Genomic DNA, 17408 nt, shown 5'->3' with positions numbered 1-17408 from the left:
ACTGAGCCACCCAGACATCCCGATGGATGGCATTTTCAGGGGAATGATATGTTGCTCAATTTGGTATTATCATCCAGGTGTATAAAATAAGAATAAACAGATAGCTTTAAACCTACAAAACTCAAAAGTACTTTGCAGATATTTTCTCCTTATCTTTACCCTCATGGTGGTGGCATGCTACGTGGTGATTTGCAACACAGGTTATATCTTATTTCGAAAACAATGAGGGTTCCTGAGAAGAATAAAAATAGCGTTCATATATAAAATAGACCCCGGGGTACAAAAGCGTCCCGGTGTCTCGTATGAGTGGGGAAAGACCCCTGCCCTGTCTTGCACATGGACAAAAGGGATACAGAGGCGTATCAGCAAGAAGGAAAAACGTGTCTAGCACATAGACACACTTCAGCATTTACAAGTGGTAAATGGAGTTGGGTCATGAAAAAGGAGAAGGGAATTGCTTCTACTTTATCAAGGACGACTTCTTGGTCAAGGTATAATGATGGTTTCCGGAAGAAACTCTGCTAGTGCTGAGCAGGGAGCACAAAAGAGAGGGAACGGAGCATCCTGCTGATTACAAAATGTGTGCTACACTGGAAGCACTCACTGAAGACATGAACGCGATGGTCTTCGAAAGGGGGCAGGGCTCCTAAGTCCACGATTCATGAAATATGGAGAAGGAAACTCAGATGCTCAGAAGGGCTTGGGTTGCAAGAGGTGAAGTCCTAGAATGTAACTAAAAATCCTCTCAAAAAAATAAGATTGGGCCATTTGATAAATAAAGTAGAGGTCAGCCTCAAAAGTATTCACCTGTTCCAGGCTCCCAAACTCTGAAGACATGGGTCTGAACACAGCGGAAGGCCTGGACTCAGGTCCGAGGGTAGAGGAAACCCAGCATCACACCACATTGCTGAAGAGGAAAATCTCGTTGGTGATAACTCATTCCTCCCACCTACAGAACGGAAAGGGCTCAAATCTGTCACCCCCGTTTACAAAGGGAAGATGAAACATTGAAGAATGGAAGAGAAGAAAGGTGGGAACTCCTCGCAATCTCTCAGACAAGCTTCAGGGTCAACTGTGATATGTCAACACTCTCACCACCAAACCGAAGGGAGACGGCTCAGAGCTTCCCCCCACCGAAGCCTCCCTCACTCTCTCCCCCCTCCACTCACGGGCATCTGCGCCCCACAGATAACCCCATGGGGACGTCTGCCTCTCAGCCCGCGATGGGTCGGCATGGCAATTTCCAGAAATCTCTCGGCACTGATAGACCATTTGACTCTGGGAAATTGGGTTTCTCCTCTTTTTCTCTCCCATTTGTAAACCTAGGGAAATGCTATTTCTCTAATTCTGAGGATTGGTAGACGGAGTTTATAAAATATCAGATTAAAACCCACAATGGAGATGTTCTGGAGCCTGGGTATCAGAATTGTGCCATTCATCAGGGTTTGCAATTTGGAGGCTTTAATAGTTAACACAAATGTAGACATAATGGACCTACACACACACACACACACACACACACACACACACTCTCACTTACTCAACTAACGCTAAGTGCTACTCCAAGCAGGATGTTCGGGGGGCTTGTCTGTGTCTCATGAAAGAGTGACAGCTGAGGAGTTGCCAACCCTCGAAAGGACCCACCCCCCTGTCCTGGTTTTACCTCACCACCTGCTAGCAGAAGAGAGGGGAGCTGGGAAGAGAGCTGGCTCTTTCTTCTTCCTCCCTGCACCATGTCAGCCCCACGATCAGCATCTCGCAGCCGTCCCTGACATGAGACCCGCCCCAACCCAGCCTCAGTCCGAGTCCCACCTCAGACCCCAGGATGAAAGGCCCCACTGGGGTAACCCAGTTTCAGCTTCTCCCTGAAAAACAGATGAGCCACACTCAAGTTCCTTGAGTCTTTTGTGTGCCAGAAACTCACCATGGGTACAAATTTCGTTTTCTCTAGAGTACGCTAGAGAAAAGTTCACAGCTAACTTTGGAGGCAGCAGGATCAAAGAAATAATTGCGAATTTGTTGGGGTCTTTGAGGGGTCAAGAAGTAATGAGGCCCTGTCTACAAGTAATGGGCAGCATCAATGAAAAGGGAAGCTGACGCACCAAAGCCTAAAGCTAGGGGAAAAAATAAAGATGAGACAATCCCAACATTCTCCTCTTGCAGAGGATCAAATAATAAAAGAACCTCATCCCAAACCTCAGTGTCCCCCCGACCCCTGCGAAGCCCCATAATGCCAGGTCTGGCCCCCCAACCTCTGCATTCTTCCTCAGACCCAAACCCAGTCAGTTGGATCCCTGACCTCAGCCTCTTTGGCCTACACCAGAAATTTGACTGAGGGCAGCAGGGTACCACGGGTCCTCAGCATTCCAAAATGGAACTTTCAAAAGCTCACTTTCCCACTAGACACACTAGAGTGGGCATGGCAGGGAACGTGCACGGCATGTGTGTGTATGGGGTGAGAATTAAAATGCATTATGGGGAGGGGCGGAGCAAGATGGTGGAGGAATAGGAGACCTGGATTTCGTCTGGTCTCAGGATTTCAGCTGGATGGGGATCAAACCATTCTGAACACCTACAAACTCAACAGGAGATTGGAGAAAAGAATAGCAACAACTCTCTGAATAAAATGCATTATGGGTTACACAGAACTTTGTGGGCTACTTGTATGGAAAATGGGAGGTTAGTACTAAAATACCTACGGAGAGTGAATTTCTGGGATAAAAATCTTCCAAAGGTTTGGAAATAGCTAATGTAATTCAACAGCTCCCTAACTCTGCCTTGTGAAAACAAAAAAGTATCTTCCCACCCCAACCCTGGGCTACATTAAAAAAAAAGCAGCCCCCCAAACGAAATTTCCTACAGAGGTCTCAATCCTACCTCCGCTGTAAAAAGAATGGTTTTCTCAGAGTGATTCTCCATCTGGGGTACAAAGTGTGTAAGAAAGCAGGATACAAACAGATTCTCTTTTGAAAAGGTTCTCCTCTCAAAAAAGATAAACATCTTCCTGGTAAGTCAGCCAGCCTCTAATTTTTCAACCTCCCGGAGCTGAAGTGAACAGCAAAGTAGACATTCCTAAACTAATTTTTAGTAAAAGAACTGGAATACCATAATAAACCTTCAAGAAATACTAAAATCCTTTATGTACTAGAATCCCGTCGGACAATAGGTCATTCCAACAAGGATCCCTGAGGTATGGGGGAATGCTTGCTTTATAAATTTTTATCGCCCTGGGACTTGATGTAGTAAAACGTGACCCATATCCCACAGTCCACACTGCTTCTGAGCTAAGTCACTGTCGACGCAGGAATGAAAAGCCTGCATTTCTCCACCCAAAGGTGAGGGGGCGGCACCAGACACCAACGAATCCTAAATCTTAGCGCGGAGTCTTAAACAAAACCAGTGCCCTGTTTTGTGAACTCCTCCTGGTGCCTTCTGATAGACTTTCTTCCCGTACCTGATCCCCCTCAGAGGGTGAGGCCTGGGGGAGCCCATTTGGAAACGTGCTTCTTGTTCTATTTTCAGAGCCTCCTGTGACTGGGGAACCACACAAGTAAGTGCCTGAGCTGGTTCATGGGCTGAACCGAAGCAGCTCAAGTTTCAACGCCCCGCGATCTGACTGCGAGGACGGATTGCAGTAATGCTCCTTCCCCGGGGGAACGCAGCAAAGCATGTGCAGAGTGTAGCTCTTAGAAAATTTAGGAGCGTGACCGCTCAAGGGCACTCACCCAGCAAGGTCATAATATTCAGACATCCCTTCCTGATGCTGCACCTGCTCCCCATCATTCATGAGGAATCTAAACATGTCAAGTTCCTTAGGAACTATCACAGAACTGATGCTGGGAATAAGCCAGGAACTGCATCAAGTAGGATACTAGTCTGTGTGTGTGTGTGTGTGTGCGTGCACACGCACTTGCATGCTCACGCACACGCTCACACCCGCAAACAGAAAGAGAATCAAACATCCTTCAAAAGAAAACAAATCTTGTTTTTGCTTACGTTTTAAAACTCTGCTTTATGAACATAATAAAAATATAGGCAAAAAAAAGCAAAAACAAAAAAAACTCTGCTTTAAAAAAAGTGTTTATAATGATCAATACCATGTAAGCTGCTGCAACACAGCCCTGCCTATTTTTTCTGCAGCCTTTCCAATATTTCTAAGAAGCCCTAAATTCACTGCACTTCCTGGGTTCTGAGGGTTCTAAAGACACTAATTTTTTTTCACATAGAAAATATTTAAAATATCAATGAAAACAATCAATCACAAAATACTATTTCAAGACAATCATCATTACCACTTTGCTCATGGTGGAAAGGGTAAGCTAGTTAAGAGCCTCTAAAACGTATCTCAAGGCACCACAAATCAAGTGGAAAGTGTATGGAAAACAGGCTGGCCAGTTAAGCTGGTATTTAAATGCAGCTCCAAAAATGCATTTCACACCCAACTTCATCAATCACCAACCAATCTTACTTTGCATCTTGGCTACCAAAAGAAAATGGGATTTGTTTCCCTGAAGAAATATGTCACAGCTCTGCTTGAATTATTAAGCTTTACTATTACGGAAAGAAACAGAGTCGGAAAGAAAAAAAAAAAAAAAGAAAAAGAAAAAAATAAAATTAGAGCCAGGTTGCCATCTACAGACAGTTATCAGCACTGCTCATTCATATAGCACTAGACACCCAAATATCAGTAAATATCAACAGTAGAAGAAAGACAACAGGTATGACTACAGCCTACATTATAATAAAAATCAAGATAGCCTACACAGTCTCTTTCTTCTCATTAACATTAGAACAGTATATAGGTAACAAACACTGGACCAAAAATTTGCACAATTTATCATACGTTACGAGATGATCTAGATATTCATCCTAACTCTAAAATTTAACACTTTGAAAGAAAATTAAATCAACCACTTAACCCCAAATGTAAAATACTGGTAAGTAGCATGAAAGAAAATTAAATCAACCACTTAATCCCAAATGTAAAATACTGGTAAGTAGCAAAAACTATGTTTCATCTCTAACATCAAATTCTTGCGTTTTTTATTCGATATTTGTATATATTACAAAACGATCACCACAGTAAATCTAGTTAACATCTGTTACCATACACGGTTACAAAAACAACAACAACAAATTTTTCCTTGTGATGAGAACTTTTAATACCTACTCTCTTAGCAACTTTCAAATATACAATACAGTATTAATTCTTGCATTTTTTATTATCTTGACTCACCACACACCTTTCCTTTCATTTTGCTTACAGTCCTATTGCTTTTACTTTTCTAGACAATAAGCGCTCTTGAGATATGACTATCCAAAAGCACACACTTGGTTCTAATTACTAGAATAGAGGACATTAAAGTAAAAAACAATTGTGAGAATAAATTAATATGAAGCTGAATTAAGGAGTGAGAAAAGGAGAGATTTGATACTATAACCTGGACAATTTCTATAGCCAAAGACATCTGGAGGGAGAGCTGATGGGGGAAATAGCTCAAATTTCAAAACTATGGACTTAAGCTAATATCCTTAAATTTGTCAAGTGATGATTTAATCTAGTGAACAAAATCCTTTTTTTTTTTTTCATTTTCCCTGGAAAAAAAAATGTTTTTGGAAGCCAAGATTCATCTTCCAGGTTGTATGTTCTTTCTATCGAGAGGAAAAGATACAAAATGCTTCATCTCAACTCTTATGTACACTTCTGGATCACCTAAGTTTCTTACTGGGCAGGGTGGGGGGACGTGGGGGGGGGAGGTTCCACTCCCCCAAACTGTCACTTGAAAGACACCAGCAGGGGGTGCCTAGGTGGCTCAGTTGGTGAAGCGTCTGCGTTTGGCTCAGGTCATGATCTCAGGGTCCTGGGATCAAGCCCCACATTGGGCTCCCTGCTCAGTGAGGAGTCTGCTTCTCCCTCTCCCTCTGCTCCTCACCCCTGCTTGTGCTCTTGCTCTCTCTGACAAATAAATAAATCTTTAAAAACAAAAAATAAAAGACACCAGAGGTCCAGCAGTTAGAAGCCTACATTTCGCTCATTATAAAACGACACTGGAGAATAGACACTTAACATGGGCAATAATCTAAAACAATTGCCAGGCTCTCCAAAGACAAGGGGTTGAACAGCGACGGCCTTCCACCTTTTCCGAGCACTTTAAAAAATAATAATAACTTGCCTCAACGCTCAACGTGTTTCTTATTTTCATCCCCACAGGTACCATTGCTGAAAACTGAGAATTTCTACGAAAGCAAAAGTACTGATCATTTAGCTGTTCCGTAAAGGTTCCTTTCCAGTGCAAGAGGAAACTGTGGGTGTAACCTCATCCTACGTAATTTCTGCAAATGAGAATGACAAGGTGAAGGTCCCCTTTCTCCTGAGAAGCAACTGCTGAAACTAAAGACTTTAAAATACACAAACTAGGAGGAGGAATTGGGATTTTTCACATGCTAAGATGAGCCTCACAGAAAATAAGCCACATTTTACAAAAGCCTTTAATGAAAAATATTCATGAAGAGTTTCAAAGTATTACAGCGACCTGTCTATGTTGTGTTCTATGTTCCAGCGCTCGTTTGCCAATATTTATTAAGGGTCTCGTATCCATCAGACCCATGCCAGTTATTGCGAATAAAAACATAACACCTAGGAAGACCCAGCCCAGGGCCTTGGGGGCTTCACAATCTGGTATACTGATTAAAATAAAGCCTCTATGATTTTAAATCCTCAAGGTATGGCATATTCTTCCAGGCTAGCTTCTTTCCTTTGGTGCCTGCCGTAAAATATGCATTCAATAAACATTCGTTGGCCACATTTGACCCTGGCTTCCCCTGTTTCATCGTCAACTGTGAGGGATTATACAGACTTAACGATAAGCAAACATTCAAGCTAAATCTTAATATGAGCCCACATTTTGCAGAGAGCTGATGTGGCCCCCCAAAGTTAAGTGGCTTGCCCAAGGTCTAGAGCAGAGCTGCAAGGAGAATCCAGGACCCCCCCATCCCCAGCTGGTCTCCATCACTGAAATGATGCAAAGTCCCCTCTGCCCTTCCCCAGCTGGTCTCCATCACCGAAATGATGCAAAGCCCCCTCCGTTCTATCTCCTCTTTGTAACTGGCTCGTCATGCAGGCTGTTTCTCTCACTTAGTCTCACGCAGCTTTCCCACGACTCCTTCATCGCCTGCCTCACCCTCTGAACCCCCACGAGTTCATGTGTCCCCTTCGTTGTGAGGCCCACAGTAGCTGTCATTCTAATGTGACTCTTCACATCAACTTCAAAAGAAGCTGAAGCTCCCAAGTGGAAGACAGAGAGCTGGCCATGAATCCGCAATAACAGCCCATTCATCCTCCTCCCTCCCGCCCAGCATGTCCCCTGGCAGGTGTGTGAGGGGATCCCAGGGTGAAGGAGAAGCAGTCCCTGCACGGGGCTGTGGCCCGGCCAGCCCTCCACCCCTCCACCCCTACAGGTTCGTCCCACTGACACCACGCTTGGAATGAAACCAAAAAGAGCCTGTCTTCCCAAAAGTTCCCATGAAAAGTCTTCCCATGAAAGTTCACAATTCTGACTGCACAAATCTCATACTGATGAAAATGTTTAAAAACTTAGTTTATGGCATCTCTTACCTGGTGATGCAAGATACAGAACTAATTTGGGGACACGTCCTACTGGTAATGTTCTCTGGGTGTGTCGTATTCTCTTGGATATCAGTAAAATTAGGAAAACATCTTTTTGGAGAAAGGGATCTGTGACTAAAAGTAACTTGTGATCAATGTGAACAAGGGTTGTAGACACACAAGGAAGAGAGACCAATGTCAACAGTAGTTGGTAAACATGTTAATCAAGCCCTTTCAATAGAGGAAAAGGATGACAAGATTCACCTTTTTTTATACGAGACCACCACAAGAAATATTTTACCTCAAAGCATGTGTTCTTGTACACAACCTCTAATTACAAGCAGAAATTTTGGAAGGAGAAACAGAAGAATCTTTCCTACACAAAAATCTTCTTTGAAAACTCTCCTATAGGACGATAAGGAGCATCTTCCATGGGTCCAAAGAAACAAACAGATCTATTTAAGAATTAAAATCATATCAAAGCCTTAAGATGATAATCCATAAAAACAATATAATAATAACAAGGACAAACTTACCACTGTTTGGACTTATTTGTGGTGAGTTCTTTAACTTTACGTTTTGTTTCCCTTTCTTGGGTTTTTCCAAATTCACCTCCTCTTTTTTCCCTTTCCTCTTTGGGGGCTGAGGGGAAGCGTGGTCGTTGGATCCAACTGTTGACTTGGATTGACGATCATTTCCCTGAGTGGCAGAAGATTAGACCCTTACCATGGGCTAATGAAATCCCAAAGTAACTCCTAGTCAATGTCAGTCATTAACCAGCGGTAAACGGGGCAGGGGCGGGAGTGGACATATTCTGCTGATTCCCCATTCTCTGTTTTAATATGTACATTAACTTTTCCTGGTCCCAGGAGAAGGGTCTAGCAGAAGCACGAGAATTAAAATATAGCTAAAAAGTACTGAACACTTAATATGTACCAGACATTCTATAAAATTATTTCAATCCTCACAACCCTGAGGCAGGCACTGTTTTCGCCCATTGCAGAGAGGAAGAAATGAGTCTTGCCCAAGGTCACGGAGCCAGCAAGGTCATTGCCTTAACCATCCTCTCCCTCCAGAAAAATCTACTGGACGAGGAAAAGTGACAGCCCTCAGTTTGACCACTTAATCTAGAAATACCTTCTTAACTAGTGGTCACTGTGAATACGCGGGTATCATCACACAAGGAGACACACGCTGTGCTTATAGAAATCCTCAAATACGTACTCATCTGCTGGTGACTGCCATGCTCCCTGAGAATCGCAAATCCAGAGCCACATGGACCCAAGCAGCTCAAGATCACGCCTCTGCAAGGCAACCAGCAATGATCACACATTCAGTGGTTGCCTGTGGTCTCCACGTGCCTCTGGGAACGAAGACCTTGCCTCTGCAAAGGAGGCTCTTCAGCATGAAGGCCAGGATGAGTTTCCCTGGCCCCAGTACAGCTCCTGGGGAGCCACATAACAGCCACCACAATGGTGACCACTGTGAGCTCCCAAAGAACAGGTGCACTCAGACTCGGTCTTGTTGCTTGGCCATTGCTACAGCAAGGACCTCCCTCCTAACAAGACAACCTGGTTCTCGGATGCTCAGGTGCTAAACCCACTTGAGTTTCTTGAGTGTATAAGGTGTGAGGCTGCAGGAAGTAGAAAGAATGCAAGTTTTAGAGACCAAAATACGTGGCTCAGAGCCACTGCGCTGCCACTAACCGCCAGTGGGACCTCCGGCTACCTCCTGCCTTCTTTGGCCGTTGCCTTCTCAGTTGAGTGGGGCTAACACACCTGCCTTTAGGTCTATCGTGACGAGGAAATGGTAACATTTATAAAATTACTAGTACGGTGCCTGTCGGGCAGTATTTGCTTGAAGAGTAGCAGAGTGCTTTCTCCAAGAGCAGAGTTAGTATGTCTTTCCTTAAAAATCAGATCCAACTCACACCATATTGGGTGAAATCTTTATGCAACATCTGTACTATGCTAGGATCTGAAAATAAATGTAGTAATATTAAATAAACAAATCTGCCTAGAAACCTATTATAACTGCTCATTTTAAACATTTATATATTCAGTCATCCAGAAGCACTGAAATGGTTTTAGCCATCACCCAATTAAGAATAGAAAAACTCACAGCCTTACAAATGAAGTTATTTATGCTATTTTGTCATAGCCTACAAGAAAATGAATTATGCATAGATTTATTAACAGTATGAAAACTTGTCCAAATCTCTAACACTCCTTTGCATAATTTAATTTCCCATTCCAACTGCAATTTAAACATAGACTTCCATTTAATTATTGCATTAACTGCAACCAGAGTTGTTGCTTATTTTCCTTCCTTTTCTCCAGTGATTCTTTCTCACAAGGCCCGTGGACTGCCTGGCAGAAGAAACAGATCATGCGATTATAGTGGGGATTCCACACCCATCCGCCAGGTCTCATGTTCCAACCTGTTTTCCATAGCATGTTCGTCCCATGATTTTGAAACTTCAAAAGCCTTGGATGAGCGGAGTCACCCTTCCAGCAAGCCTACTGGAACGTTCAGAGATGCTGTGGAACTTTCGAGAACTAATATGAAGCTGAGTGAGTGAGAGCCCCTGGATCTGGGCAGGATGGTCCCTCACAGCTCTCTGGGAAAAGGCATTTTCTGCAAATGGTGTGTGACCAGGGAGAAGCGGAATTGTGCCCGGGATTCATGCAACTTTAAAAGTCAACTCTCTTGTTGACTCTACAGGAAGTTCTGATTTGCTCCATTTCTGATAAGGACGCTCCAAAGGGTTTATTTTGGAGCATCGAGAAAGCCTGGTGGATTCCAATAACGCTACATAGCATGGCTTTGGTAACGGACCCCCAGGCATGCAATTATTGAATCAATGACTGATTGCTGGGCGCTTTGTGAGGACGACACTAAACTAAAACAAAGGGAAGAATTTGTTTTGTAACTAGAAGCCTGGAAACAATTTAAATGCCTGTCTTTTTTTAACAAAGAAAAAAATGTTGATTCATCTAAAGTGCTAGCAATATAAATATATAATAATTATGCACAAACATAAACTATATAATACATAAATATATTATATTTATATAATTTATATTATATAATTTATATTTAAGTTTATATATTTATATATATTTATATATAATATATTTATATTTATATTTAATATAAATTTTAAAATATATTAAATTTAAATATATAAAATATATTAAATTTAAATTTATATGTATTAAATATATAATATATATTATATATTCATATTTATTCACATAGTTAATTATATAAATTTTAGGTGATCTACAAATAAATTAGAGAGGGGAGGGGGGACAGAGGAATGGAGAGGGGGATTTTTCCTTCCTTTTTTGAGACTTCCGCATGTGACTCATAACCTGGATACATAAATGGAGAGTTGTGGCTATCTGGGGGGCATAGGAAATAAAGGAGTTTTGCCATTCTCATACAGCTCTGCCGGTTCATAAAACAGTATTAACAAGTACTTCTTACGTGCTAAATACCCGTTTAACACAAATATGGTATTATCGTCACCATTTTGCAGATACAGGGGATTAACTTTCTCAAGGTTCCCAGGTCTGATTTTTCTGCTACACGGAAGCTTCCTGAGGCCACGGCACTGCAAATATTTATTATATGGCATGATTCCCCGAGAAGGCCACCGGGAAGTGTGGCTTCACGCCAAAGGGAAGACAACGAAGCAGGGGCCCGATTTTGCAGCGTGTCCCACGCGGGAACCGGACCCCTGGGACCTGGACCACTGCCCTGCCTCCCGCCTGCCACACAGCAGTGCATCTGACAGCTCTGAAAGGTGCCCTTCGAGCTCCCCGACTTTACTGAAACTCGGGGTTTTGTTTGGTTTTTTTTTTAAGATTTTATTTATTTATTTGACAGAGAAAGAGAGATAGCAAGAGCAGGAACACAAGCAAGGGGAGTGGGAGAGGGAGAAGCAGGCCTCCCACCAAGCAGGGAGCCCAATGCGGGGCTCGATCCCAGGACCCTGGGATCGATGACCCGAGCTGAAGGCAGACGCTTAACGACTGAGCCACCCAGGCACCCCGAAACTTGGTTTTTTTTAGTAGCTCCCTAGGCTCTTTCCAACACGAGCCACTCAAGTCAGGTGTCTTTCTTTACAACAGGAAACGCGGCCCCAGCCCCCATGGACACATGCTGGAAAACATGGAGCTTAAGATAATGTTGGGAGGGTCTTGCCTCCGCCTTGGCGTGTTTCGGAGACATGCCCAGGTGGGAGACTCCTGACCAGGAAGCTGGACCCAAACTCAGGCTGGTGTTTCTCTCACTGATGTATCTGGTGATGGCAAGTGGCAAAAAGCCCCTTTATCCATACCAGACTCGGTTTCCCAAAAGGCAAAATGGAGCTTTGGGAGCATCTGGAATTTATCTTGCTTCACAGTGACCTTGTGATACACGGATAATCGTGTTGGGTTTTTTGTTGTTGTTGTTTTTCACCAGAACGTTAGCAATGACGATATTTGAGTCTGTAAACTACTGATCACAGGCTGTATCGGCCACGTGGTAGTAAGAACAAGAACTCAGGCTTTACTTTTCAACTATCTCCGAGTTTACACGTCTTCCACTAGGGGCCGCCTTGATCCTGCGTGGTGTGCCCCGGGGAAGCCTCCCGATCAAGGGGGTGGTTCTTCTCACTTAATAGGATTTAACACAATTCCCTCCTATCTTCCTTTTGTTTTCAAGGCCAGAACTGCAGGTTAAATTACTCCCAGTTTGCTCATGTCTGTGATCCCCCAGCGCTAGGAGTCTGTGTAGGGAATGGCTTTCTGGTCTCGTTCCTTAGCTGCTCTGGAAGGGTCTGCCTGAGCCCAGAAGCCCCCTCATCACCCGCACTCCCTACCACATGGGTAGGGGCCCCTGTGCAGACTCCTGCAGCTTCTCTTTTTTTCCCACTAAGTTCTATCAGGCCCCGACCCACACTCCCCTTCCTTATGCACCAGAGTGATTCCTAGAAAGCCCTGCGAGAAATGAATTCCTAAAAATCCAGCTCTGCATCCCCTTCGACTTGTATCACCAGTTTGGGGGGTGCCTTTCCTGCTGCCTCGGGGGTGGTCCCTGCAGTCCCGAGCTAGGTCTCCCCCAGCCCCCTCACGCACACCCCCACTCAGTGCCAAGCAGTTAACGATCTTTAAAAACATGTACATTCTCCAGGGACCCAATTAATTAAAGGACAGGAGTAAAATAATCCTTCAGTTAAAAAACCAAGTCTGTGACTTTGGAATTGCCGACGGAGATGGTCCCTCCGTGCGGCTCACTGCCGGACATCACACACCCATTGCACAGGGTTAGTGAGCCCCTGCCGTGTGCAGGCGGGTTCTGCCCCTCTGCTCGAATATAACCTCCCGAGAGGGGCCTGCCCTGACCACCCAGATGATACAGCTCCCTCTCACTTCCTCTTCCCACACCCTGATGTGTTTTTCTTCAAGCTCATCCCCGATTAACACCAAGTGTGTTGTGTATTTGTCTTTCTCCTCCCCTAGAACGCACGTTCCATATCCTCAGGGCTTTCTCTAGACTCCCCGCCTCCCTCTTCCCATAAGCTCTACAAACAGTGCCCAGGACATAATATGCACTCAGTAAATGCCTGTCGGTTGAATGCACCGCTCAGAGACGACAGTTACAAGATACTCGAGGAGGACTCGTCATAGGCGCCCAGGTCACCTGCGTCACGTGCCTGGGTCCAGCGCCCCACCGCCTCCTGCTTAGGTTCTCCCCCTGACCCGCTTCTCTGTGGACACCACAGCCGGAGTGATCCCTCAGAAATGTTAGACCAACAACATCCCTCTCTTCTTCTCATCTTCTAACCCTCAGATGGTGTCCCATCAAGGAATAAAATCCAAACTCCTAGCACGGTGTCTACAGACCTGGCCCTACATGCCTCTCCAGTCTCATCTCAGACCACTCTGGCCTTCTTCCTGCCCTCCTCACATGCCAAGATGCCACGCTCCTCACCAAGGGCCTTTGTGACCCTTGCCTCTGCCACAGAGGCTCTTTCCGGTCCTGCCCTGCCTTGCAGGACTGGCTTCTTTAGGTCATTAAGATCTCAGAGAATTTTCTATCAATTCGTGCCTTGCTACATTTTCTTTTCCTCCTAGTGCTTAGCACCATGTGAAATTATGTGTACATTTGTTTAGAGGTTGATAGTCTGTCTACCCCCATTCTCCCGCTTCACCCCCACCCCCCGGCTCCACACACACACACAAGCACTAAAAGGAAAGTTCCATGAGGTCTGAAACCTGATCTGTTGGCCCCTGTGAGCCGGTCCTTTAGAGTGGCTCCTGGCACGTTAGTAACTGCTTGATAAGTCTGTGTCGAATGGCTAACTGAACGAGCAGATGGACAGATGGATGAATAGACAGAATGTTTTTGGAGTGTTGTGGAAAGAGGCAAACTCTACCGTCATTTTATTCTTCTAAGTCGGAGCACGGACATGTAATTTTGAGTCTTTGCTTTCTAGGAGATGGAAACATGTCATGATGTTGAGTCTTTCCTCCAAGGTCACTTCTCCAGGGAAGATCAGTCCTGACCTGCCTACCTAAATAGGTTCTCCTTCCATTGTCTCATATTCTCTGTACCTTTCTTTCATTCCTACCGCACCTCGTAATTATATATTGATTTCTGGAATTGTTAGTTTCACCTTGTTCTCCCCCAAGTGTACCTTGAGCTCAGAGCACCATGTCTTTTTTGCTCATCTCCATCTCCCTGGGGCTCTGTTCCATGCCAGATACACAGGAAACTCCATTTACTGTTAGAGGAAGCAGCATTCACAGCACAGATTCTAAATAACTTCCAAACAAGCAAGCAAGATGGATGTGCCTCTTGCACATGAATTTTAAAGCAGGATACACATTGCGCATTTTTAATAAAAAATTTAGACCATTCCAAACCTCAGAATAATAAGCCCGTAATTCCAAACTCTGGTAACTGTGAATGCAAAGAGTTGAGTTATGGTCTTGGTTCTGACACCAACTTTCCCGGCTGACCTAGGGGCACTTACGAAGTCCACTGGGTCTCTCTGTTCTACCACCCCTCTTGCAGCGGCATCGTGGGAATCGATGAGCCCACTCATGCCTGGGGTAGACAAGGAGATTCTGCCCCCAAAGTCCTGAAGAAGAGCAAGAGGACAAAATGTCCAAACCCTACATTCATGGGTTCTATTTAGTTTTGGTAGCGGCTAAAATCTATGTTTGAGCCACTGGAACATTCTCTCTCCTCCTCCTCTGCAGACCCGTGCTGTCTGCCTGCCTCGGGGCAGGGTCCTCGGCAGTCTGTGTGCACTCTCTCCAGGATCGCGCTCGACAGCAGGGAGGGCTGCCCCGCGCCGGGCTGGGCCGGGTGCCAGGAAGGAACAGCAGAGTGATGGGTCTGCTCTCCAGCTATGACTGCTACGCGGATGAACTTGCCATCTGCGCCCCGGGTCCTCGTCAGGCCTCGGTCTCCACCAGTTACAGCTGCTTGCTGAACACTTGCAACTAGATTCCGCGATGACACCTCCAACTCAGTTTGTTTGAAATCAGGCAGGTCATTATTTCCTCCGACTGCCCTCTTCTTGGCCAGGGTTGCACTATTTCCTGGGTGATCCATGCTCAAGAACCTGCAGTTATCTCTGGCTCCAACCTCTCCATTAACCCCTGTGTCCCATCACCAAGGAAGTCTTCCATCTCTTCAAAAGCAATAGGCACCTTCCTAGCCTAGCTCTTTCTGCCTGATGCCAAGGCTCCTGCTTGCAATGGCCATGTAACGGATGTCTCTCATCCGTGGCCTCTCACCACGTTAAGTCTTTCCCCACAAAAAAGATCTGACCTTCCTAGAACAGACGGGTTCACATTCCCACTTCTCGGAAGCCTTCGTGAGCTGCCCTCTACTCCAGGATAAGGACCAGACTCTTGGGTCTGACACTCAAGGCCATGTGAAACTGCTACCACCTACCACTCCAGGCGAACCAGCCTGCACACATGAAGGATCCCCTGCTCCAGTCAGCCTGAGGGACTCCCCGTGCCCCGGGGTCATGAGTGTGAGCTCCCTCCAGACGGGCCCTGTGGACTCAATGGGAGCCTTTGGATGTGCTCCTTCTACTGTCTGTGCAGAATTCCCCTTCCGTGTTTAAGTGCAGATCACAGCCTGCGTGACTGCCCCTCGGAGAGCACATCTTCGCTCCTTTCTCACACCATCCTTTCCATCTGAAACGCCTTCCCCTCATCGACCTTCACCCGTGGCAAACAACCCTCAAAGGCATGGCTCACATTCAACTTCCTTCGTGTACTTTGGCGAACAAACCTTTGACTCCCTCTGTCTTGCGTTTACCAATCTCACCGCAAACTCGCTGTTCAGCGTTAGCTCGTCAGTTACCTTTTCAGGCTCTGTTCTCCACTTCAACTGGACTGTCCGTTTCCTGAGGGCCAAAGCTTGGTCATAAACAGTGTAAGAGCCTCAGCTAACGAACGGGTGATAAATGTCTGTTGTTTGTTATGCTGAGGTCTGCACTACATCGCACAAAATGATTTCTCTTTTTTTTTTCCCCCAAAGAATTTTGCATGATATACAAAAAGTTTGGGGGCGGGGTGGACTAAAGCATCATCAGGAGACACATCATCACCCAGCAATTGCTTATGTCAGAAAACACCAACGGAAGAATTCTGCTTAGTTAAATCAGGGGGCAGCGTGCACACTGGGGGGAAATGTCAAACCAATTCTGATCACTGCTGCTCAGGCAGCTCAGTCAAAAGGGCAGAGAGAGAAGCCTCAGCCAGAAAAACCTGTCCAAGTGGCCCTCTAAGCCTGGCATCACACCCCTCCCTGCGAAGGGGTACGGACCAAAAATACAAACAGGTTATGAAGTCACCTACGAAGCGCCTGCCACAGTTCCCCCAGGAGAGGTACTGAACGGACATTCGCTGAGTTAACAAATGCATGGACCAATCACGGATGGAAAAAATTCTGATAGGGAACGACGTAGAGTGATTCTCAGTCTTTGAAAGGAAGATAACTTGATGATTGCCTTTTTTTTTTTTTTACAAAAACATCCTTTTTTTAGTCTTTGTCAGAGATACAAAACCAGACTGAGCAGACCACTAATGTGACCTAATCCAAACTTTCCTCTACTTGTATGCATCATTGCCCAGATTTCAACTGTATATACACAAGGAAAAAGACACCTATTTTGGAACCTCTATTTTAAAAGTGTTAGTTCATTTTGAAGACCTTAACCATAACGTTAATGCTCTAGCGTTGTTTCACATAATTGCTCATATACCACAAGACAGCTAAGTTTTATCTCTTCAAATTTAATTGAAACCCAAAGGACAGTCTCTCTGTGTCATATAGAAATAGAGAATATTTAATGAGTAAAGCATCTGATACTTACACTCCCTTTAGACTTTCTGGATCCTACAATAGGAGGTAGTGAAGAAGCTTTCTGACTGTGGAAACAAATCGCAATTTAGAAATCTGAATGTTATTGACAAATAACACATAATGCAAGATAATTGTCATCCCAACTTATCATCCCAACCTGCAAGTCATCTGCTTAAGGGACACAGGTGTTTCACAAAAAGTACCACATACTTTCCCGATTTCACAAAGACCACCATAAAATCATTAAAATCCAGTCCCAAAGATCTTTAATGTTCAACATTAAATGATTTTCACTGATGCTCCCTATAAACTTTTAGTACCACCTTTAATTTTTTTCGTAGCATTTTTATTCAAATCCCCAAACTTTCTGGATGCATTTCAAAAAGTCACTTCCTAAGCTGAGTGATGGTTTTGC

General features: G+C 44.7%; 1 protein-coding gene across 1 annotated transcript in view; it reads right to left on the bottom strand.

Moving 5' to 3' along the window:
- DCDC2 (doublecortin domain containing 2) overlaps nt 1–17408 on the bottom strand; it is a 124799-nt gene that overhangs the window by 59406 nt on the left and 47985 nt on the right. Inside the window, exons 6-7 of the mRNA XM_081827605.1 lie at nt 17004–17058; nt 8143–8305 (exon numbers count right to left, since the gene is read on the bottom strand). Coding sequence (XP_081683731.1) covers nt 8143–8305; nt 17004–17058 — 218 coding nt within the window. The remainder of the gene's footprint in view (nt 1–8142; nt 8306–17003; nt 17059–17408) is intronic.

Source organism: Leptonychotes weddellii, chromosome 8 (genome assembly GCF_054177405.1).
Source record: "Leptonychotes weddellii isolate Sample4059 chromosome 8, ASM5417740v2, whole genome shotgun sequence".
Lineage (NCBI taxonomy): Eukaryota > Metazoa > Chordata > Mammalia > Carnivora > Phocidae > Leptonychotes > Leptonychotes weddellii.
Note: the sequence above shows the minus strand (reverse complement) of the source record. Positions and strands in the feature narration are given on the sequence as shown.